General features: G+C 41.0%; 1 protein-coding gene across 1 annotated transcript; it reads left to right on the top strand.

Moving 5' to 3' along the window:
- Nucleotides 1-128: 128 nt before the first annotated feature.
- Nucleotides 129-12,208, top strand: COQ9 (coenzyme Q9). The gene is made up of 9 exons (XM_027869804.1): nucleotides 129-233; nucleotides 6,142-6,310; nucleotides 6,667-6,802; nucleotides 7,248-7,390; nucleotides 7,695-7,779; nucleotides 8,974-9,078; nucleotides 10,215-10,370; nucleotides 10,938-10,991; nucleotides 11,403-12,208. The coding sequence occupies exons 1-9, from the start codon at nucleotides 164-166 to the stop codon at nucleotides 11,436-11,438; spliced, it is 954 nt and encodes a 317-aa protein (XP_027725605.1). The 5' UTR covers nucleotides 129-163; the 3' UTR covers nucleotides 11,439-12,208.
- Nucleotides 12,209-17,990: the final 5,782 nt, after the last annotated feature.

Here is a 17,990-nt window from a genome sequence, read left to right as displayed (position 1 = left end):
GTCGGAGGAGAGGCAGGATCCCTCCGCCTTTGGGCGCCCCCCCCCCCCCCCCCCCCCCCGTCCTCCACTCCCCCCACCCCATCCCCTCACGCGCGCGCGCACACACTCACGCATCGCGTGGTGTCACGTGGAGACTTCCCGGGGGTCCGTGCCCACTTCCAAGATGGCGGCGGCGGTGGCTGGGTTCCTCCGTCGGACCGGATGGAGGTTCTTGCGGCTGCAGTGCCGGCCCGGTGAGGGGGCGGCCGGGCGGGGCCGGGACCCCCGGGGCCTGGGAGGGACGCGGGGGCGGGGACAGGAGGGGACCCGTGTGACTGTGGCTGAGGGGGACCAGGCTCTGGGCTGCTGGCAAGGTGAAATGAAGGGCACTGTAGGGTCCGGGCCAGACTGGACCCCCGGGGGGCCTTGCCATGCTTCTTGGCTGTCTTCCAACGGGTCTGAGCCTGAATTCCTCGGGCTTGACTAACGGGCCAACGCCGGGTCTTGACCCCCAACCCTGATTTTAGCTCTGACTATTGTGTGCTGTGTCCCAAACATGGACTTCACCTCTGACTTGAACATTTCTTTGGACTGAGACCTCTGACATCTGTTCCGCCCGGGACCAAGAGCTGGTCCCCATCTCCTGACCAATCACCCCGACTTCCAGTTCCAGATCCGACCTAAATCCTGACCCTGACCTGACTAGAATCCTGACACTGGCCCTTGATTCAGTCAGCTCCACTTGACTAGTGTCTGGAGTGTGCATAGCAGCTGTTTAGGGTCCTCTGCTTGTATTTCGGACAAAGATGCATCAATGTAGGTAATCCTACCAAGGGTGCAAATCACAAACCTTCCACACTCTTGTCCCCGTTCTCCTCCACAGGAGAGCCCACTGAAGGTCTCTCTTTAGCTCCCTTGACCTTGCAAAGATACTATGTTTTGGAACATATGGACTGTCCCTTTGTTATCCAACATTCCCACTACTTGATCACCCCACTTTTAATCCTACTTTTCCTCAACGATAGCTTTTATGAGCTTCAGGTACATAGTTCTTTTATGGTAATATGTTCCAGGCTCTTTACACCCACCATTTATCCCTATTGCCATTTCTCTGGAATTTTAGTTCTTCTAAGACATAAAATACAATATATCCATATATCATCATCAGAAGAATATTCTTATTAAAATACAGCCTTTTTTTTTCCAAGTAGAAGCTTAGGATTTTAAAACCACTTCCTACTCTTCACTTTTGGCCCTATCCATTGTCTTTCCAGGGCAGCTAGGTGGCACAGTGTGTAGAGTGCTGGTCCCAGAATCAGGAAGATTCATTTTCCTACATTCAAATTTGGCCTCAGACACTTACTAGCTGTGTGACCCTGAGCTATGTCACTATGACTTGGAAATGGCTGAACAACAAAATTTCCTTTCCAGGGTCTTTATATTGATGAAAGAAGTCTATGTGCTGACCATTCAACTTGTAAATTAGACAAAGGACATTCTTCATCCACTTGGTTTTTCCTGTGTAGTTTGAACACTTTTACGTGACCCTGGATCTTATTTTAAATACGTTATAGTGTTCCAAAACTTGATGCAATCAGTATAAAGTCATCCACAAATAGGAGACTGTGGAGAACTCCTCTAAAGGGAGTCTTCCTTTTAGACTCTCCTGGATATCCTCATGATGGCAAACAACTTTGGTGAGCATATTCCTCCCCGTTTTATGCCTCACATGATAATAATCAGAGTTGTCAAATAGTTATGTGTTTCAAGGAATGTTATATGATTTTGAGGTATTTGTGAAAGAGCAACTTTCTTATTGATGCCTTTTGTTTTTATATCATATTCATTTCCAAATATTTACCTTCCCCCCGTCAAGCCTTCCTTTGTAACAAAGGTTTTAAAAGGAAAAAAAAAAAACGTTCAGCAAAAATAACCAACATAGCGATATAATATTTACAGCACTCACAGGTTATTCATCAGTCTTCTCCTCCACAATGAAGAGAGAAAGGTTCTTTTTCTGAACTTTTCATGGGTAATGGAAGAGGTAAACAGACGTGGCCATTAACGTTCAGTTTCATTTCATTGTTCTTTCTATTTATGTTGTGGTCATTGTGCACATTTTTTTGGTTATACTTCAGTCTATGTAAGTTCATAAAATAATATTTTGCCCTACCAAAATCACATGTCTTTCTGTAGTCAATAAACAATAAGCAAGTTGTTCTTAAGTTCTCTGCACGTTTTAGTTTTGTGATTAAAGCTGTAGGCTTCTGTAAAATGTTCTTTGTGAAAGCCTTTCAAGTACTTTCAAGGATGCTCTTAGTATGTATGTAGGTTTTTTCATGAAGATTTCATATAGTTAAGAATCTAGGACTATAGGTTGGTCGTTATATTTTTTCAGTCACCCTTTTTTAGATCATGATAAATCACTGCTGTTTTTTCCAAATGTTTCGTATCCTCTCTTTTTCATATATCTTCATAATCTCTGAAATTGTGTTGTCCCTCGCCATGCTCTTTAGTGTATAATTGGCCTGGTTTAGTTGCTCTTCCCATCCTTGTTTTCCTAAATACCATTTCTTCTTCACAAAACACATCTGGGACTTTATGTCCAAATGTGGTTGCTCTGTTGTTACTGGTAGAGAAAATAATGTATTATAAAAGCCTTGAGAGATGTTTTCCATTTTTCATCTGCTCATTGTCCTTCCAGTTATGTCCTTTAAAGCTCCTGGGATGATCTGACTTAACTGGGTCTCTCTCAGCAAGCTTTCTATAAACTTATTTTTTCTTCAATTGTTTCTTCATGCTTTATAAGGCAATAACAGTCATAATTTTCCACTATCCTCCTTTGGAAAGTTTTGCAAATAACTTTTTATTATGAAATGATGTTATCTTTGGCTTATATCTATCTCTCCTTGGCAAGGAGAAAGAGACAGTCTCTAGGTTCTTCTAGACCACTTCTAGTAGTGATGGATTTAGAAGAGTTAAATTTCCTTAGAAAATTGCATTATCTATTCATCTCTGTTCTTTTATTAATTTCCCATTGGGGGGCATTGTTTTTTATTTGTTTTTTAAATTTCATTGTGATTTCATTGGTTTAGGAAATTCCCTGTGAAACAACTACCTTCACTATGTAGGCTGGCAACTCATCTATAACTTATCATTTGAGAGATTTGTCTAGGGCACTTACAGGTTAAGTAAATTACTCATAGTCATACAGCTAGTATGTGTCAGAGGTAGGAATTTAACTTAGGAGTCTCCTGACTCCAAGGATGTCCCTCCATCTATGATGGCATCAATAGCTTGTTTAAATAGGTCATATGTCATCCAGTTGGCTGTCACAGTCACAGCAAAAGTGGAAGGGAGCTGTGTAGGACTGAGAATAATTTCACATTTTTATTTCCTTGTCATGGCCATAGAATTCATCACCAACTGGCCATCCTATTGGTGATAAATCTCTCCACTGTGGTTCCTCAAAAAAAAAGACAGCTACAGGAACTACACAAAGCCTTTCTAAGATGGTAGAGCATAATGGAGCCTTTAAGAACCCAGGGTCACTTTCATGATATGATAAAGGCATCCAAGTAGGACTTTTGCAGAGGAAAAGTTATAGTTGACACATATAATGCTGTAAGGTTTATAAAGTGCTTTCAAATGGAGTCTTACTTGAGTCTCACAACCAGCCCTGTTAAGTAGGGAAGTATAAACATTATCATCCATAGACTTCATAGGAACTAAAGCTGGAAGGGACCTTAAAGATTGCCTAGACTAACCCCATCGTTTTTCAGATTAGGCAAATGAAGCCCAGAAATATTAAGGTCAAATACCTTATCCAAAGTCAACACAATATTAAAAGATCCAGAATTCAAACTCAGATCCCCTGGCCCAAAATCCATGGCTCTTTTCACCAGACTATGTTGCTTACCGTTTTACAGATATAATTCTGAAGCCCAAATTAAGAAAGTAAAGTGTCTGTTAATAGTCGTTTCAATTGTGTCCAACTCATTGTTACCCCCATTTAGAGTTTTCTTGGCAAAGCTTTAGGAGTGGTTTGCTATTTCCTTCTCCAGCTCATTTTACAGATGAGGAAATTGAGTCAAACATGGTTAAGTGACTTGCACAGGATCATGCAGCTAGGTGGGACTTGAACTCAGGAAGATGAGACTTTCTGTCTCCAGGCCCAGCTCTCTATCAGCTACACACAGGTAATAAATGGCAGCTCTAAAATTTAGTCCATGCCTTCTGACTTAAAATCAGGCATTCCTTCCTCTATTCCGCCTCCCCCACTTTTTAAAACATTAATAATATTCTAAACATTAATTAAAACATTAATATTAATAATACTTTGGACTCATTTCTGTTACCATTGCTCTTTTCTCTTTTACATTTTTGAGTGCTCCTCTTCTAGTTTGTCTTTTGCATCATTATACCCTGGTTTATTTAATGGGTTATTTAGGATATGTGGTATTTTGATAGGGGACTCAAGAAGGATCTTAAATTTTATTCATCTGGGAATAATTATTCTTAACCCTCTAATATTTTAAAAAATACACATTTTCACTTGGCATTCAATCTGTTCTAATAATTTTATGATTTAGATCCTTTTTCTGGCAAAAAGTTTCTGGTTTTGTTCTTTCTTTTTTTAATCACTGTTCTGATGTTGAGGCAGGCTAGAATCTGGAAAAGTCAGAATATGGGCAAGCACACTAATAATCAGCTGGATTATAAACTCCTCAAAGGCAGGACTCATGATTTCTCCTTTTTTTATATGCCCCCCCATAATACCTAGCCTGCACATAGCAGATTATTAATGTTGAATGAATGAATGAAATACATTATCTTTAATGTCAGGTTCTCTTTTGTTAATTCAAACAGAACATTAGGACAGAAAAGCTATAATGATTTTCTGGAAAGAAAGTCTATTCTCTAGTCAGTTGTAGCAATATCCCATAATCTTAAATGGTGTTTCTTGTACTCAGAATCTTTTGCAAGAGTTAACTAAAGATTGGCTGAATGAGCAATCCTGTCTGACTAACACTTGTAACTGTTGCCTATCCATTAAACTGTTTATTTTGATAAATACATCTTATTAAGGTTTTAACTGTTCTTTATTCAAATTTCGAACTTGAATTCTTAAATTACTCTTTATTGTTGTTGTTGTTCAGTCGTGTCCAATTCTTCATGGACCCCATTTGGGATATTCTTGGCAAAGATACTGGAGTTTGACATTTTCTTCTCCAGCTCATCTTATAGATGAAGAAACTGAGACAAACAGGGTTAAGTGACTTGCCCAGGGTCACACAGCTAGTTAAGTGTCTGAGGCCAGATTTTAATTCAGGAAGATGAAGTATAATATAATGGAAAAAGCCCTGAACTTGGAATCCAAAGAACTAGATTGAAATCTGGGCTGTGCCACTTATTGTTTGTGTGACTTGGTCAAATGATTTTACGTCTATGGACCTCAGTTTCTTCATGTCACAAAAATTAAGGTTTCATACTAAATAAACTCCGGAGTCCCTTCCAGACTTAACATTCTGTGGTCCTAGGAAGTAAATATCTTAAATAAAAATAAAAGTAAAAATAGGTTGCCACAGAGCATTTTTTTTCTTTAGAGTACATGAATCAATGATCTCATTTGATTCTCACCCCTGTGAGGTAGAGAAGTCACTAACATCCCCGTTTTACAGATTATGAAATAGACATGGAGGAATTGATGATTTGCCCGTCGTCTCAAAACGGGCAGAAGTGGAATAGGACCTGGAATCTTGTTTACTCTTTCCATGATGATAACAATACTCTTCATTTGTATGAAAGTTAACTGTTTTCTTAAGTACTTTCACATATATCATATCATTTGTTCTTTATAACACACAAGAAGATGAGCCAGGGATGATGATACCCATGTGACAAGTAAAGAAACTGGACTCAGAAATGTTAAGTGACACCCACAGTCATACAGCCATGAAGTGGCATAGCCAAAACTAGAACTCAGTTCTTCTCAGTTCAGTGCTCTGTTGTGCCATATTGTCAGGGCTATTCATTGCCTGAGGTCTTCATCCCAAACCCCTAAAATATGTCAGTGTATCCTGTTATCTTGTTTTATACCATGAGGTCTCTTATAGGACTTGTGAAGGTGTCTGTGACTGACCATTCTACCTCCTATTTCAGTGAACAGGTGTCGGCCCTCCCCCATGCCACGTGCCTTCCATGCTTCAGCTTTGGCAATGAAATCTTCAGATGAACAAAAGTATCAGCCCCCTCCCTCTTCCTCTCAGCAGCACTCTGAGTCACAAGGAACAGAAGAGCCCAATCCAGAGCCCTCGAAGTCACACCCCCGGTAAGCACCAGGAGGCCAGTCATCTGATTTCTAGTCTCCCCGAGCACTAGTATTTTTTATTGATGCCACTACTGAAAAAGTTATGGTTTTTCTGTGCAGTGGCCAAGGGACACATCTGGGTCAAGCAGACCCTTTTGTTTATTGAGTAACAACTTTGGTATATACTAGATGCCCTTGCTTTTTAGTAACAATAGTGGGAGAAGAGAATGCAGATCTTTTTAATCCTATTGGCATTAAACAGCTGTGACATTGGCACACAGGAAAATAATATTGATGTGCTTCTCAACCTTATAAGAACAGGTAGCACTTGGGACACAGTCCTGGCACTCAGCTTGTTTTCCTGAATTGGACTTCAGGTACACAGATCAGGGTGGTGAGGAGGATGAGGACTATGAAAGCGAGGAGCAGCTGCAGCATCGGATCCTGACTGCAGCTTTGGAGTTTGTGCCTGCTCATGGATGGACCCCAGAAGCCATTGCAGAAGGAGCTCAGGTATATATGTATATAGAGAATCTGTGGATAACTGAAAAGTTAGGATAGAGTCGAAACTGCTGGGCATTTTGGGGTTTCCTAGATCTCTTCTCCAAAAAGGAAAAAGTCAAAATAAAGTATTCCCTTTCTTCCTGTCTCCTTCCCTTCTCCCACATATATCCAGAGGTCCTTGTCCATCTGTCTTTATTGTGGTATAGTGTAATGAGCTCTGACCCTAGAGTCTAGAGTCCTGAGTTCAAATTTTGGTTTTAACACTTATCAGCTGTATGATCATGGGAAAGATTCTAAATGTCTGTGAGACTCATCTGTATATAATATGAATAACACTTCCACTACCTACCTCAGGGTTGTTATGAGTAAAGTGTTTGGTAAACCTCAAAACATTAGTGAAATGTGAGTTACCATCTTAGAGACTCCATCAGTCTCCCTCTTTCCTCTTTCACAGTCCCTGGGTCTCTCTAGTGCAGCAGCTGGCATGTTTGGAAATGATGGCAGTGAACTGATCCTGCATTTTGTGACACAGTGCAATGCTAAACTCAATCGGGTGATGGAAGAAGAACAAAAGCTCGTGCAATTGGGCCAGGCAGAGTGAGTATCCTGTAGTATCATCACTGAAGAGTGTAGGGACACATTTGCCAGGGCCCAGATCTCCCAGCCTGTCCCCAAGTACAAGGCTTTCAGCAGAACACGGAGAGAAAATAAGATCCTGTAGTCCAACTCTTTTAGACAAAAAATCCCCACTCACCAGCTGCTCTGATAGCCCAACTACAGATAGCTTTGGCCAGGTCAGAGTCACGGGCCAAAAAGAGCTACTTCCTAACCTAGGACTGAGGGTAGCTGCAAGTCATCTACTCTGACAAATAGACACGCTGTTTTCTTTTCCCTCTTCCAGGAAGAGGAAGACAGACCAGTTCCTGAGGGATGCAGTGGAAACCAGACTGAGAATGCTGATCCCATATATTGAACATTGGCCCCGGGTACAAAATTCATACGTAGTTCTCATATCATGATTAGTGACAATAATACCATTAATAATATTCAGCACCAACTCAGCCCTGAGTACTGTACCAAAGTTAACTCGTTAATCTTCACAACAAATGAAAAGCCTGGGAATATACAGTAAGTGTGATAGGACCAGGACTTAAACCCACATCCATTAAATAATTTAGAGTGACTGTTAATCCAGGCCATTTATCCCCTTTTTTGGAGCATGGGGAAGGGAGATGGAGATAGTCTGGCAACATGAATGGCCTTGGGCCCTGGCTCACAGTATAGACTGAGTCCTACCAGCCTAAGCAAACCTTAGGAGTCCATGAAGGGAGTGATAGAAAGCGAGTGGTTTTATTGCTGCATCCCTAACATAGAGCACTTTCTAATAACCACCTCATGTTCTCTGGGCCTAAGAGGAGGCTCTGGGTTGAGGAAAAGCATAAGCAAGGGCGTGGAAGTGAAAAAGTTTGGTATATTTTGGTAATCCAGTTTTGCTTAAGTATAGGGCATGCTAATAAAGGAATTGTGGGGGCTAATAATAAAAAGATAGATTGAGGCCATATTATGGATGATATTGAATGTCATCCTATAAGGAATTTAAGTTTAGGCTTTGGCCTTATAGATGATACCAAGCCCGTGAAGATTTTTTAACAGGAATGTTATGTAGTTAGAGCTATAATCTGAGGAAGATAAATCTGGCATAATTGTGCAGAAGATTTCTGAAGGTGGGAAGGCCAATTAGGAGGCTGTTGCAGTCAGTTTGGTGAAAGGTTATGGAGGCCTGAATTAGAGTGTCCACATTGAGAATGGAAAGAAGGGATGCCATCGATCACCTGAATAAAGTTACACTGCTGCCAAGGCTCAGCCTGGGTACTACACTCTGAATCAAGCACTGGTTTTCCTTGCTTATTGCCAAGGGAAGTTTCTCTAGGTTATCACAGAAATTGATGAACAACTTGGGAAGCAGAATTCAGATTTGTGGACTGTCAAGACCTCATGCTACTTGGCTAGAATTGGACTATCAGCCAATGAAGAAAAGTCTAAGTTCTTTCATTTTTTGTTTTTGTATGTTTTTATGTGAGCTGAAACTACAAAGCAAACTGTTTCCTATTAACTACACATGTTCATCAGTCCCATTATGGGACTATGCTGTATTTGTTTCTGTGTTGTTTCCTTTTTAGGCTCTGGGCATGCTTATGCTCCCTCATAATATCCCAGCCAGCCTAAACCTCCTCACCAGGATGGTAGATGACATGTGGCACTATGCCGGAGACCAGTCCACTGATGTAAGTGCCTCCTACAAGTGCTGCCCAGTTGTACTTATGCCTAGAACAATTGTGGGGTGATCTGCTATAGTCACCAAGAGACTTAGGGGTGTTAGAACACAGGAATCTGATGTTCTGATTTCAATCCCAATTAACTCCAAAACTTAAAATGAAGATTCTTTATAGAACTTTATGAAAGTTCTCTAATTACAAGCCTCCTTCATGGGGCCTACAGTAGTATCATCTCAGAAAAAAAGACAAATTGAAACAATAAAGAAAGGCAGTGGCATGTTCTTCAATGACAGTTCTCACAGAGCTAACTATAGGCTTTTACTTTTTGTTTAAAGTTCAGTGTCCTGACCACAAAACCAAAAGTTGGTAAAGCATTTTTTTCTTACCTGCAGTAATGACGCAAAGCACAAGAGATTGTTTTTATTTAGAACTGTTTTTTTATATCCATTTCCCAGCACCCTCTCAAGATTTAAATCCTGCAGCAGAATCTCTTGGTGTTTTGCTTCTTTTTTTTTTTTTTTAAACTCAGGCTGATTTCATTAACACCACTCTCAAAAAAGAATACCACTGAGACACCCATCTCTTTAAAAAGAAACTCCCTTCCCCCAATCCACTTCTTCCTCCACTGAGAGATCAATAAACTCATTTAAAGCAGCCACCAACAAAGAATCTGCCTTGTTAAAAAGCATCATCTTTTTGGCAGGAAATAAAAGAAGTAACGTATACCTTCATAAAAACAATAAGTGATGGTATTTTGTGGAATCTGGGTAGGGCAAGCAAAGAAAGATTCCCACCACAGTTGTAATAAACTGCTTTAATAAACTTCCTCCAAGTGGGAATACACCACCAACTGAGATGGTAGGAAAGTGAAATTGAAAAGCAAAGAAATTAAAGGAATAAAACACTAAGCAGCTGAGGTGGTGCTTTAAAGAGGGGTTTACCAGGACAGACTGTTCCCTTGCACAGTTATAAGTTGCTGAGGGCTTTTCCTAACTCTGGAGAACCACTACTTAGGCCAAGGGGAAGGGAAGCAACGGGGCAAAGGAAGACTTTGCCCTGTGTCACAGCTGGCTTTGGTCCAAGCTTGTTCTCTGCCAGGGTCCATGCCAAAGCTGATTCATTTTCTTGGCTTGTTTCTGATGCAGATTAACTGGTATACACGTCGGGCAGTATTGGCTGGCATCTACAACACTACGGAGCTAGTGATGATGCAGGACTCATCTCCTGACTTTGAAGACACTTGGCGCTTCCTTGAAAACAGGATCAATGATGCCATGAGCATGGGACACACAGCTAAACAGGTTATCTGAAGTTAACTTTGTTGGAACAGCATGGGAGCTATTCTACCATAATCCTCCCACTGGTGATATTCCAAAATTTGGTGAATAAAATATGTCACCTGCTACTCTCCATGAAGACATTCCCATCCCTCATGCTGAAAATGGGTGACACAATACATAGAGAATTAAAGAATCTAACCTCTTCTGCCCTACCACTGTACACTAGTAGCTATTTGCTACCATTGCTCCAGTGAATCATTCGATCTCTAGAAAGGCAGTTAAATCATCTTTCAGTATAGAGGTATCAAAAACTAGGCCCACAACACTCCCTAGTTTGACCCAAGCCAAATTCCCATATAATTGGGAAATATTTAACAAAATTAATATACAGTAAAACACAAATATTGTTAATTTGTGGTTTTCTAAGTTATTATGCAGCCCACAGAGAGCCATTTCTATTTGTGTTTGAGAACACTGTTCCAGTGCACAGACTCCTTCATCTGGGCTACATGTGCTTGTTTTTTAATACCTGCTTTATCTTTAATTACCTATTAGAGCACTTGAGAGCTTTCATTCTGTTTTTCCTAGGTCAAATCTACTGGGGAAGCACTTGTGCAGGGAATGATGGGAGCAGCCGTGACTGTGAGTATCACTGGAGATGATTTGAGTTTGCGTTAGCTTTAAATCTTACATGCTGTGTAATCCAAGTAATTTTAATTTTTGAAGTGAAAAGTTAAAAAGTAAAACAAACAAACAAAAACCACTAGTTTAACTTCATGTGCTCCCTAGTTGCAGTTATCCCGCCTCTTTCAGTCTTCCTGTGGTACTGGAGAAAATTTCAGAACCTGGAGTCAATGGTGTATTGTATAATAATTAGCATTTATATGAAGCTTTAAAGTTTACACAATGCTTTTTATACATTGTCTCATTCAGTATTACATCACATCACTGCTACCCCTCCAGCCTCTGTTATTCCCACTGACCACTGCCTGATCTATAGTCAGGATCAGGTTCTAACCTTTCCTTTCATCTGCTTTGATTTGTCTTCATTAGCTCAAGAACTTAACAGGCCTAAATCAGCATCGATGAGGAGAAAGGAGAGTGAGCCTGAGTGCCCAGAAGAAAATGAAAGTGTATCGACAGCTCTTTGAAAAACATAAAGTGCTGTACCAATGTAAGGTATTATTCAGAACAAATAAGAACTTGTCCCAAACATCACCCTATGCAATGAACCAGCTATGTGCAGGTTGCTTTGCTGACTATTCCTGACCAGAAACTGGGTCAGTTCTTCAGTTCCTAATGCCACATCAGACCTCTTGTCTTCAGCAACCTCACGCTTCTGTGTAGCAGTCGTGTTGTTGGAAAATCAACATTTCACCCAGCTAGCCAAACAAGGATGCCCACTGAGTACCTTACTCTCACCATCCCAACACACTGTGGGCCCAGGAATATATTGATCATGTCTTAACCCTCTCCTAAGAATTTCTTAAGGCTATAATTTGATAACTGAACTCCACCATGGTTTTTTGTTAGTACTATTACATAGCCATCCGTCCCAGTTGAGCTGTGTGAAAGGGCAGCATAGTTCATGGGTATCACAAATAATCTTCTTTGAAGTGGTCCCACACTGAAATCTTCTCTGCTTTTCTGGCTAAAGTCCTTCTAGGATGCCTGTGGAGAGGGGGAGGATGGGCATCATCTTTGATTCAGGTGTCTGCCAGATATTTGTGCCCATCTATGCCTTGCATATGGTCCTAAGCCCTGTTCCTTAGGGAACCTTATACCTACTCTGTAAAGGAATTGTTAGTGAATTTAGATTCTGTAAAGAAGATAATAAAAGTGTTTGTTTGGAAAAACTCCATCTGTTAGTGTGTCTTTAGAAGTGCAGAAGGGTAGGACTAAGAGGTGACTTGCCTCTTCTACTTGCTCTTGCTGATTGTTCCTCCACTGACTCCTTTCCTTCTGCCTACAAACACGTGGACATTTCCCTAAGTTTAAAAATAAAAAAATCTAAACCTTCTTTACTCATGCTATTCTCTCCAGTTACTGTTTTGTTTCTCCCCTTTCACCACCAGATTTCTTGAATGAGTAGTCTGCATTCACTGACTCTCCTTCCTTACCTCTCATTAACATTTAATAGTCTGATTTCCTTCACTATTGATAGTGTTCTTTAAGGTCAGAAAGAAGTATTCAGAGAAGAGTTGACAGGAAAGAGGACTGGACTCAGAAGATGTAAATTTTAACCCCAGCTTCTCCACTTATTGGCTATTCTTCATCTCTGAAATGGAAATGATAATTTCCTTTCCTTCTGCACGGGATTATTGAGGATCAAATGAGATTATTCATATAAAACACATTGTAACCATAAAATGTCAGCTCTTATTAATGATAATCACCATATTTAGTGGCCTTTTTCAGTGCTCATCCACTTTGATTTTCGGAGTATATGACTCTGGTGATAGGCAATTTCACTTTCACCTTGAAATTCCCACTATAGCTCCTCCCATAACATTCACTATCCTGGTTCCCCTTTCCTTACTAACTTACCTTTCTCCTTTTCCATTCTCTCTTCTTCCTCCTGTCTTCTACATGTAGACATTCACCAAGGTTCCTTTTTGGCTCAGTACTCTCTCGGCAAACTCATCCACTCCCACAGTTCCAACTACCGGTTGTGAGAATAACTCCCAAATTGTTAACTCCAGATTCATACTTTCAACTACCAGCTGGACAACTCTACCTGTGTGCCTTATGACACCTCCAACTCAAACTGTGACATTAGTCAAGTTACTTCTCTGCTCTGGGCCTGTTTTGTCTATAAAATGAGGGGGATGGAATACATGATCTCTGAGGTCCCTTTCAACACTAAAAGCTCAATGATCCTATGTGTAAAACCAAATTCTTCCTCTTTCCTCAGCCGTTCAGCATGGTATTTTGTATAGTGTTGAATTTGGAATCAGAAGGACCTGGGTCCCAATCCCACTTAGGTTTACTACATCTATGTCTATGGGTAAATCACTTAACCTCATTTGACTTGTTTTAACACCTGTAAAATGAAGGAATTGGACCAGATAAATGATCTCTAAAGTCCTTTTGAGCTCTAAATCTCTGATGCTCTTCTGGACTCTTTGTTATTGGCCACAGCATCTTTCTCTTCACTAAAGTTTAAAAGCAGATTAAGACTATGTTGTATGTATTTTTATATATCCCCACAGTATGGGCCTAAGCCCAGCCCAGAGCTTTGCACATACCATAAACAACAAATGTTTGTTGGTTGAAAAAATAAAATTAGGTTTGTGAAAAAGGAACCTATTGTGGGAAAAGGGTTAGTTCTGTCTAGTTGAGGGACATTTTAGAGCTCCCAGTGGCCTTGAGGGATTGACCAGGGGATGTAAATGGTTGGTACTGCAACTGCCAGTGGGTCCCCAACTGCTTCGTAGATCCTAATTCAAATATTAATCACCTCTGTGCAGAGCACTCTGAAAAAGATAACCATTTTGGTTAAAGATATGGTCCCTACCCACATAGAGGTCACAGCCTGGCAGGGCAATAAGATTCATACACATAAACACAAAATAATGAAGATTGAGTTCATTAAAAGTGCAAACTAGTGCCCAAAAAAAGGGTGCGAAGACTGAAGGAATCAGGGAACGCTTCAAAGAAGAGGGGACATTTGAATTGAGCTGTAGCACTACCTGGTCAAGGATCTCTGCAAGTGAATCCTAGAGAGAACTAGGAGGAAACTGTGAATGTAAGTTAAAGAGGCAGATATTAGCAGAGTATAAGGACAAATGAGAATTAGAGCTGTTTAGAAGTTGAAAGGGCTGCCATGGAAAATTATGAGTCCTTCATCACCAATGATTTTACAGAAGACGCTGGACGACAGCTTGGGGGCCAGGTAGGTATCAATCAAGAAGCATTTATTAAGCACCTAACTGCCCTCAGCTACACTCAGAGATGGTCTATTTCATATCCATGTTCATGAACTCTAAATAAAATGTCTTTATCTGATCATAATTTGTTATTATTCTATCTCTGCCTTGCAATTCCAAACCCAATTTTCTTTGTCCTCACAGTGACCTCAAATCCCTCTATCCTTTAGTTTTTTCCCAGGTCATGACCCCTGCACCTGCTAGTCTCTGTTGCCCTTGCCATCTTGACCCCTTGACAAACCAGTTCAACTCTATGCTGTCCTCTCAAGTCCCTTGGACCCTTATCCTCTCATCCATTTACCCTACCAAGCCTCACCCTTGAATTACACCCACCATCCACTGCCTTTGCTCCTATTCACATGGTGTTGAACAAGGTTGGAGAAAATCATTAAACTCTTCTGACTGGGTCCACTACAAGTTTATGTTACATAATCTCAACTGAGCCCTTACAGCAGCAAGGTAATCCTTTTACACCACCCACCATTCACTGTCTCACTCAATACAGTGGCTTTTCCAAGCACTTTTATCCTTCAAACCTCACCCTCTCGTTTGAGAACTTTGCTTTATAGATCACTGAAAAAATTGAAACCATTCTCAAAGAGCTCCCTCTTTTCTTTATGTCACATTCAAATGCCTTCTGTCACTATTGCCTTCATCCTTGTCACTTGAAGTGGTCCTCCTTGCCAAGGCAAACCCCGCACAGGCACCAGGAATCACATTCTATCCTACCTTTCCCAGCAAATTTCCCCCTCTAACATCCCTACTCTCACTAATATTCAGTTGCTCCCTTTCTACTGACTGCTTCCCTTTTGCCTAAAATGTGCCCATATCTCCTTCACTCTCAAAACCCTCACTTGATGAATCCATCCCCACTAGCTATCATCCTATATCTCTCCTCTTTGTCTAAATTTGAGAAGGCCATCTAAAATGTATGCTTCCTTTTCCTTTCTCACTCACCTCTCTACAACCTGGCTTCCTATCTCATCATTCAACTGAAAACTGCTCTCTTCAAAGTTACCAATGACCTCTTAAATGCCAAATCCAGTGGCCTTTTCTCAGTCCTTATCCTTCTTGATTTCTCTGCAGACTTTGACATTGTCAGTCACCCTCTTCTCCCTTTTTTTTTAGGCCTTTTCTCTCTAGGTTTTCATGACACCATCCTCTAGCTCTCCTACCCATCTGACCACTCCTCAGTCTTCTTTGCTGGATCTTCTTCAAGGTCACAACCACTAACTGGGCATTCCACAGGGCTCTCTTCTAGGCTCTCTTCCCCCTTATCATTTCACTTGGTGACCTCATTAGCTATCATAGTTTCAATAACCTCTATGCGACACCCAGATCTAATTGTCTAGCCCTAACCTCTCTTCTAATCTCCAAACTCATCTCCAACTGCCTATTAGATAGCTTGAACTAAATGTCCCATAGACATGAACTGGAAATGTCTAGTATCCAACTCATTATCTTCATTCTCTCATCCCCAAACTCTTTCTTCCTTGTAGTTGGGGACACAACCATCCAGTCACCCAGACTCAAAACCTAGGTCTCATCTTAAACTCCTCATTCTCACCCTTCCATATCCAATCAGCCATCAAATCCTGTTGTTTCTATCTTTGTATCATCTTTCGTATACCTTCTCTAACACTGCAGCCACCTCATGCAGGTCCTCATCACCTCACACCTGTACTATTACAATACTCTATAAAGTGAGCCCTGTGCCTCAAGTTTCTCTGCACTGCAATCCATTCTCCATTCAGCCATTATATTGACCTTCTTAAAACACTAAGTCTAACCGTATCATTCTACTATTTAACAAACTTCAGTGGTTCCTTATTGCCTCCAGGATCAAGTAAAATCTTTTGCTTGGACCCTTCCTACCTTTCTTACCTTCTTACATTTTATTCCCCTCCACATGCACTACAATCTAGTGACACTGGTCTCCTTGTTTTTCCTTAAACAAGACACTCTACCTCCTGATTCTGAGCATTTTCACTGGCTGTCCCCCATGGCTGGTACACTCTCCCTCCTCACCTCCACCTCCTAGCTTCTTTGACTTCCTTGAGGTCTCACCTAAACCTCACTTTTGCTCTTGCAAACTGAGTCTCAGAGAAGCGAAGTGTCCAAAGTCACAAAGCTAGTAAGTAGCAGTTAGAATTTAAACCCAAATGGTCTTGCCATTATACCATGTTGCTTTTTATATAACTTTGGTGACCTCATCACTTCTCAAAGATTCTAGTTATACCTATGAGTAGATCACTCCAAGGTCTAAATATCCAGCCTTAGTCTCTCTCTTGGCCTTCTTAGTCCGTCTTAATCTTAATGCCTTACCTCTGAGAATAGCCCCAGTATATCCTGCATCATTATCCCACTCAACACAATGGCTTTTCCAAGCATTTTTATCCTTCCTCTGACCCCTTTCATTTGAGAATTTTGCTTCACATTTCACTGAAAAAATTGAGACCATTCTCAAAGAGCTCCCCTTTCTCCTTTATTTCACATCGTTCAAATGTCTTCTGCCACTATCTTCTCCTTCACCCCTGTTTCACAAGAAGTGGTCCTTCTTGCCAAGGCAGACCTCACCACATATACAAGTGATTGCATTCTATCCCATGCTATCCTTCCCCTTCCCCTCCCCCACCCAGTTAGACGGAACTCTGAGAGGAAGGACTGTTTTCTGCCCTTCTTTCTTTTCCTAGCACTTACTATAGTGCCTGGTACCTAGTAAGTACTTAAATGCTAGTTGACTGATGTGCCAGGCACTGTGCTCAGCAATAGAAATATAAAGGTGAAAGTTTTTGTCTTCAAGGAGTTTATAATCTATTAGGGGAGACGTATACACATAAGGGAGGCAGCATGAATGCAGTGCAAAGAGTGCTGGATTTGTAGTTTAAAAGACCTGGGTTCAAATCCTGACTGTCACTTACTACCTGTGTGATCTTCAGGGTTAGGGCCCTCATGAAGGTAGCATTTGACCTTTGAAGGAAGCTAGAGATTCTAAGAGGTAGAGGTGGTAAGTTCCAGGCATTCCAGACCTGGAACTCCTGGAAAAAGGCAAAGAGAAAGAAGTGGGAGTGTTAAATATGAAGGATTCCAAGGTGAGTCTAACTGGATCATTGAAAGTAAGCATGAAGAAGAATAATATATAATAAGCTTATAAAGGTAGTTTGAAACTTGGTTGTAAAAGGCTTTAAATAATAACAGCTGGAACCTGAGGAAGTAGGATTCCTGCTCTTCCCCACCCCTGAGATCTCCAAGTACAGAAGTCCTAGGATTCTGAGTTTGTATTTTTATCCTAGATGAAATAGGGGGCCACCAGAGTTTATTAAGCAGGAAAGGGATTTGGTCGTATTTATGCTTTAGGATTGTTGTTGTTCACCCTTCGTTCTCAAAGAGGACCAATAACATCAAGAGATGATGTCTTGACTTGCTAGTGAATTGGATTTAAGTGAAGCAGAGCTGTGCAAAGGCATCAGCTTCACTCTCCTCCAGAGTCATTTGGAATCCAACGGCAAGACACAGATCAGAACTACTAGGAATGGCCCCAGATGCAGTGGGAGACCTTGGCCTTTTTAAGCTAAGGTCTTTCCCATGTCTCAGTTTGTCTGAAGCAACACCCATTCAGTGATTAAAGGCAAGGTGGTAGTAGTCGTAGTAGGAGTAGGAGTAGGAGTAGTAGTAGTAGTAGTAGTAGTAGTAGTAGTAGTAGTAGTAGTAG

Source organism: Vombatus ursinus, unplaced genomic scaffold (assembly GCF_900497805.2).
Source record: "Vombatus ursinus unplaced genomic scaffold, bare-nosed wombat genome assembly UNPS02014793.1, whole genome shotgun sequence".
NCBI lineage: Eukaryota > Metazoa > Chordata > Mammalia > Diprotodontia > Vombatidae > Vombatus > Vombatus ursinus.
Note: the sequence above shows the minus strand (reverse complement) of the source record. Positions and strands in the feature narration are given on the sequence as shown.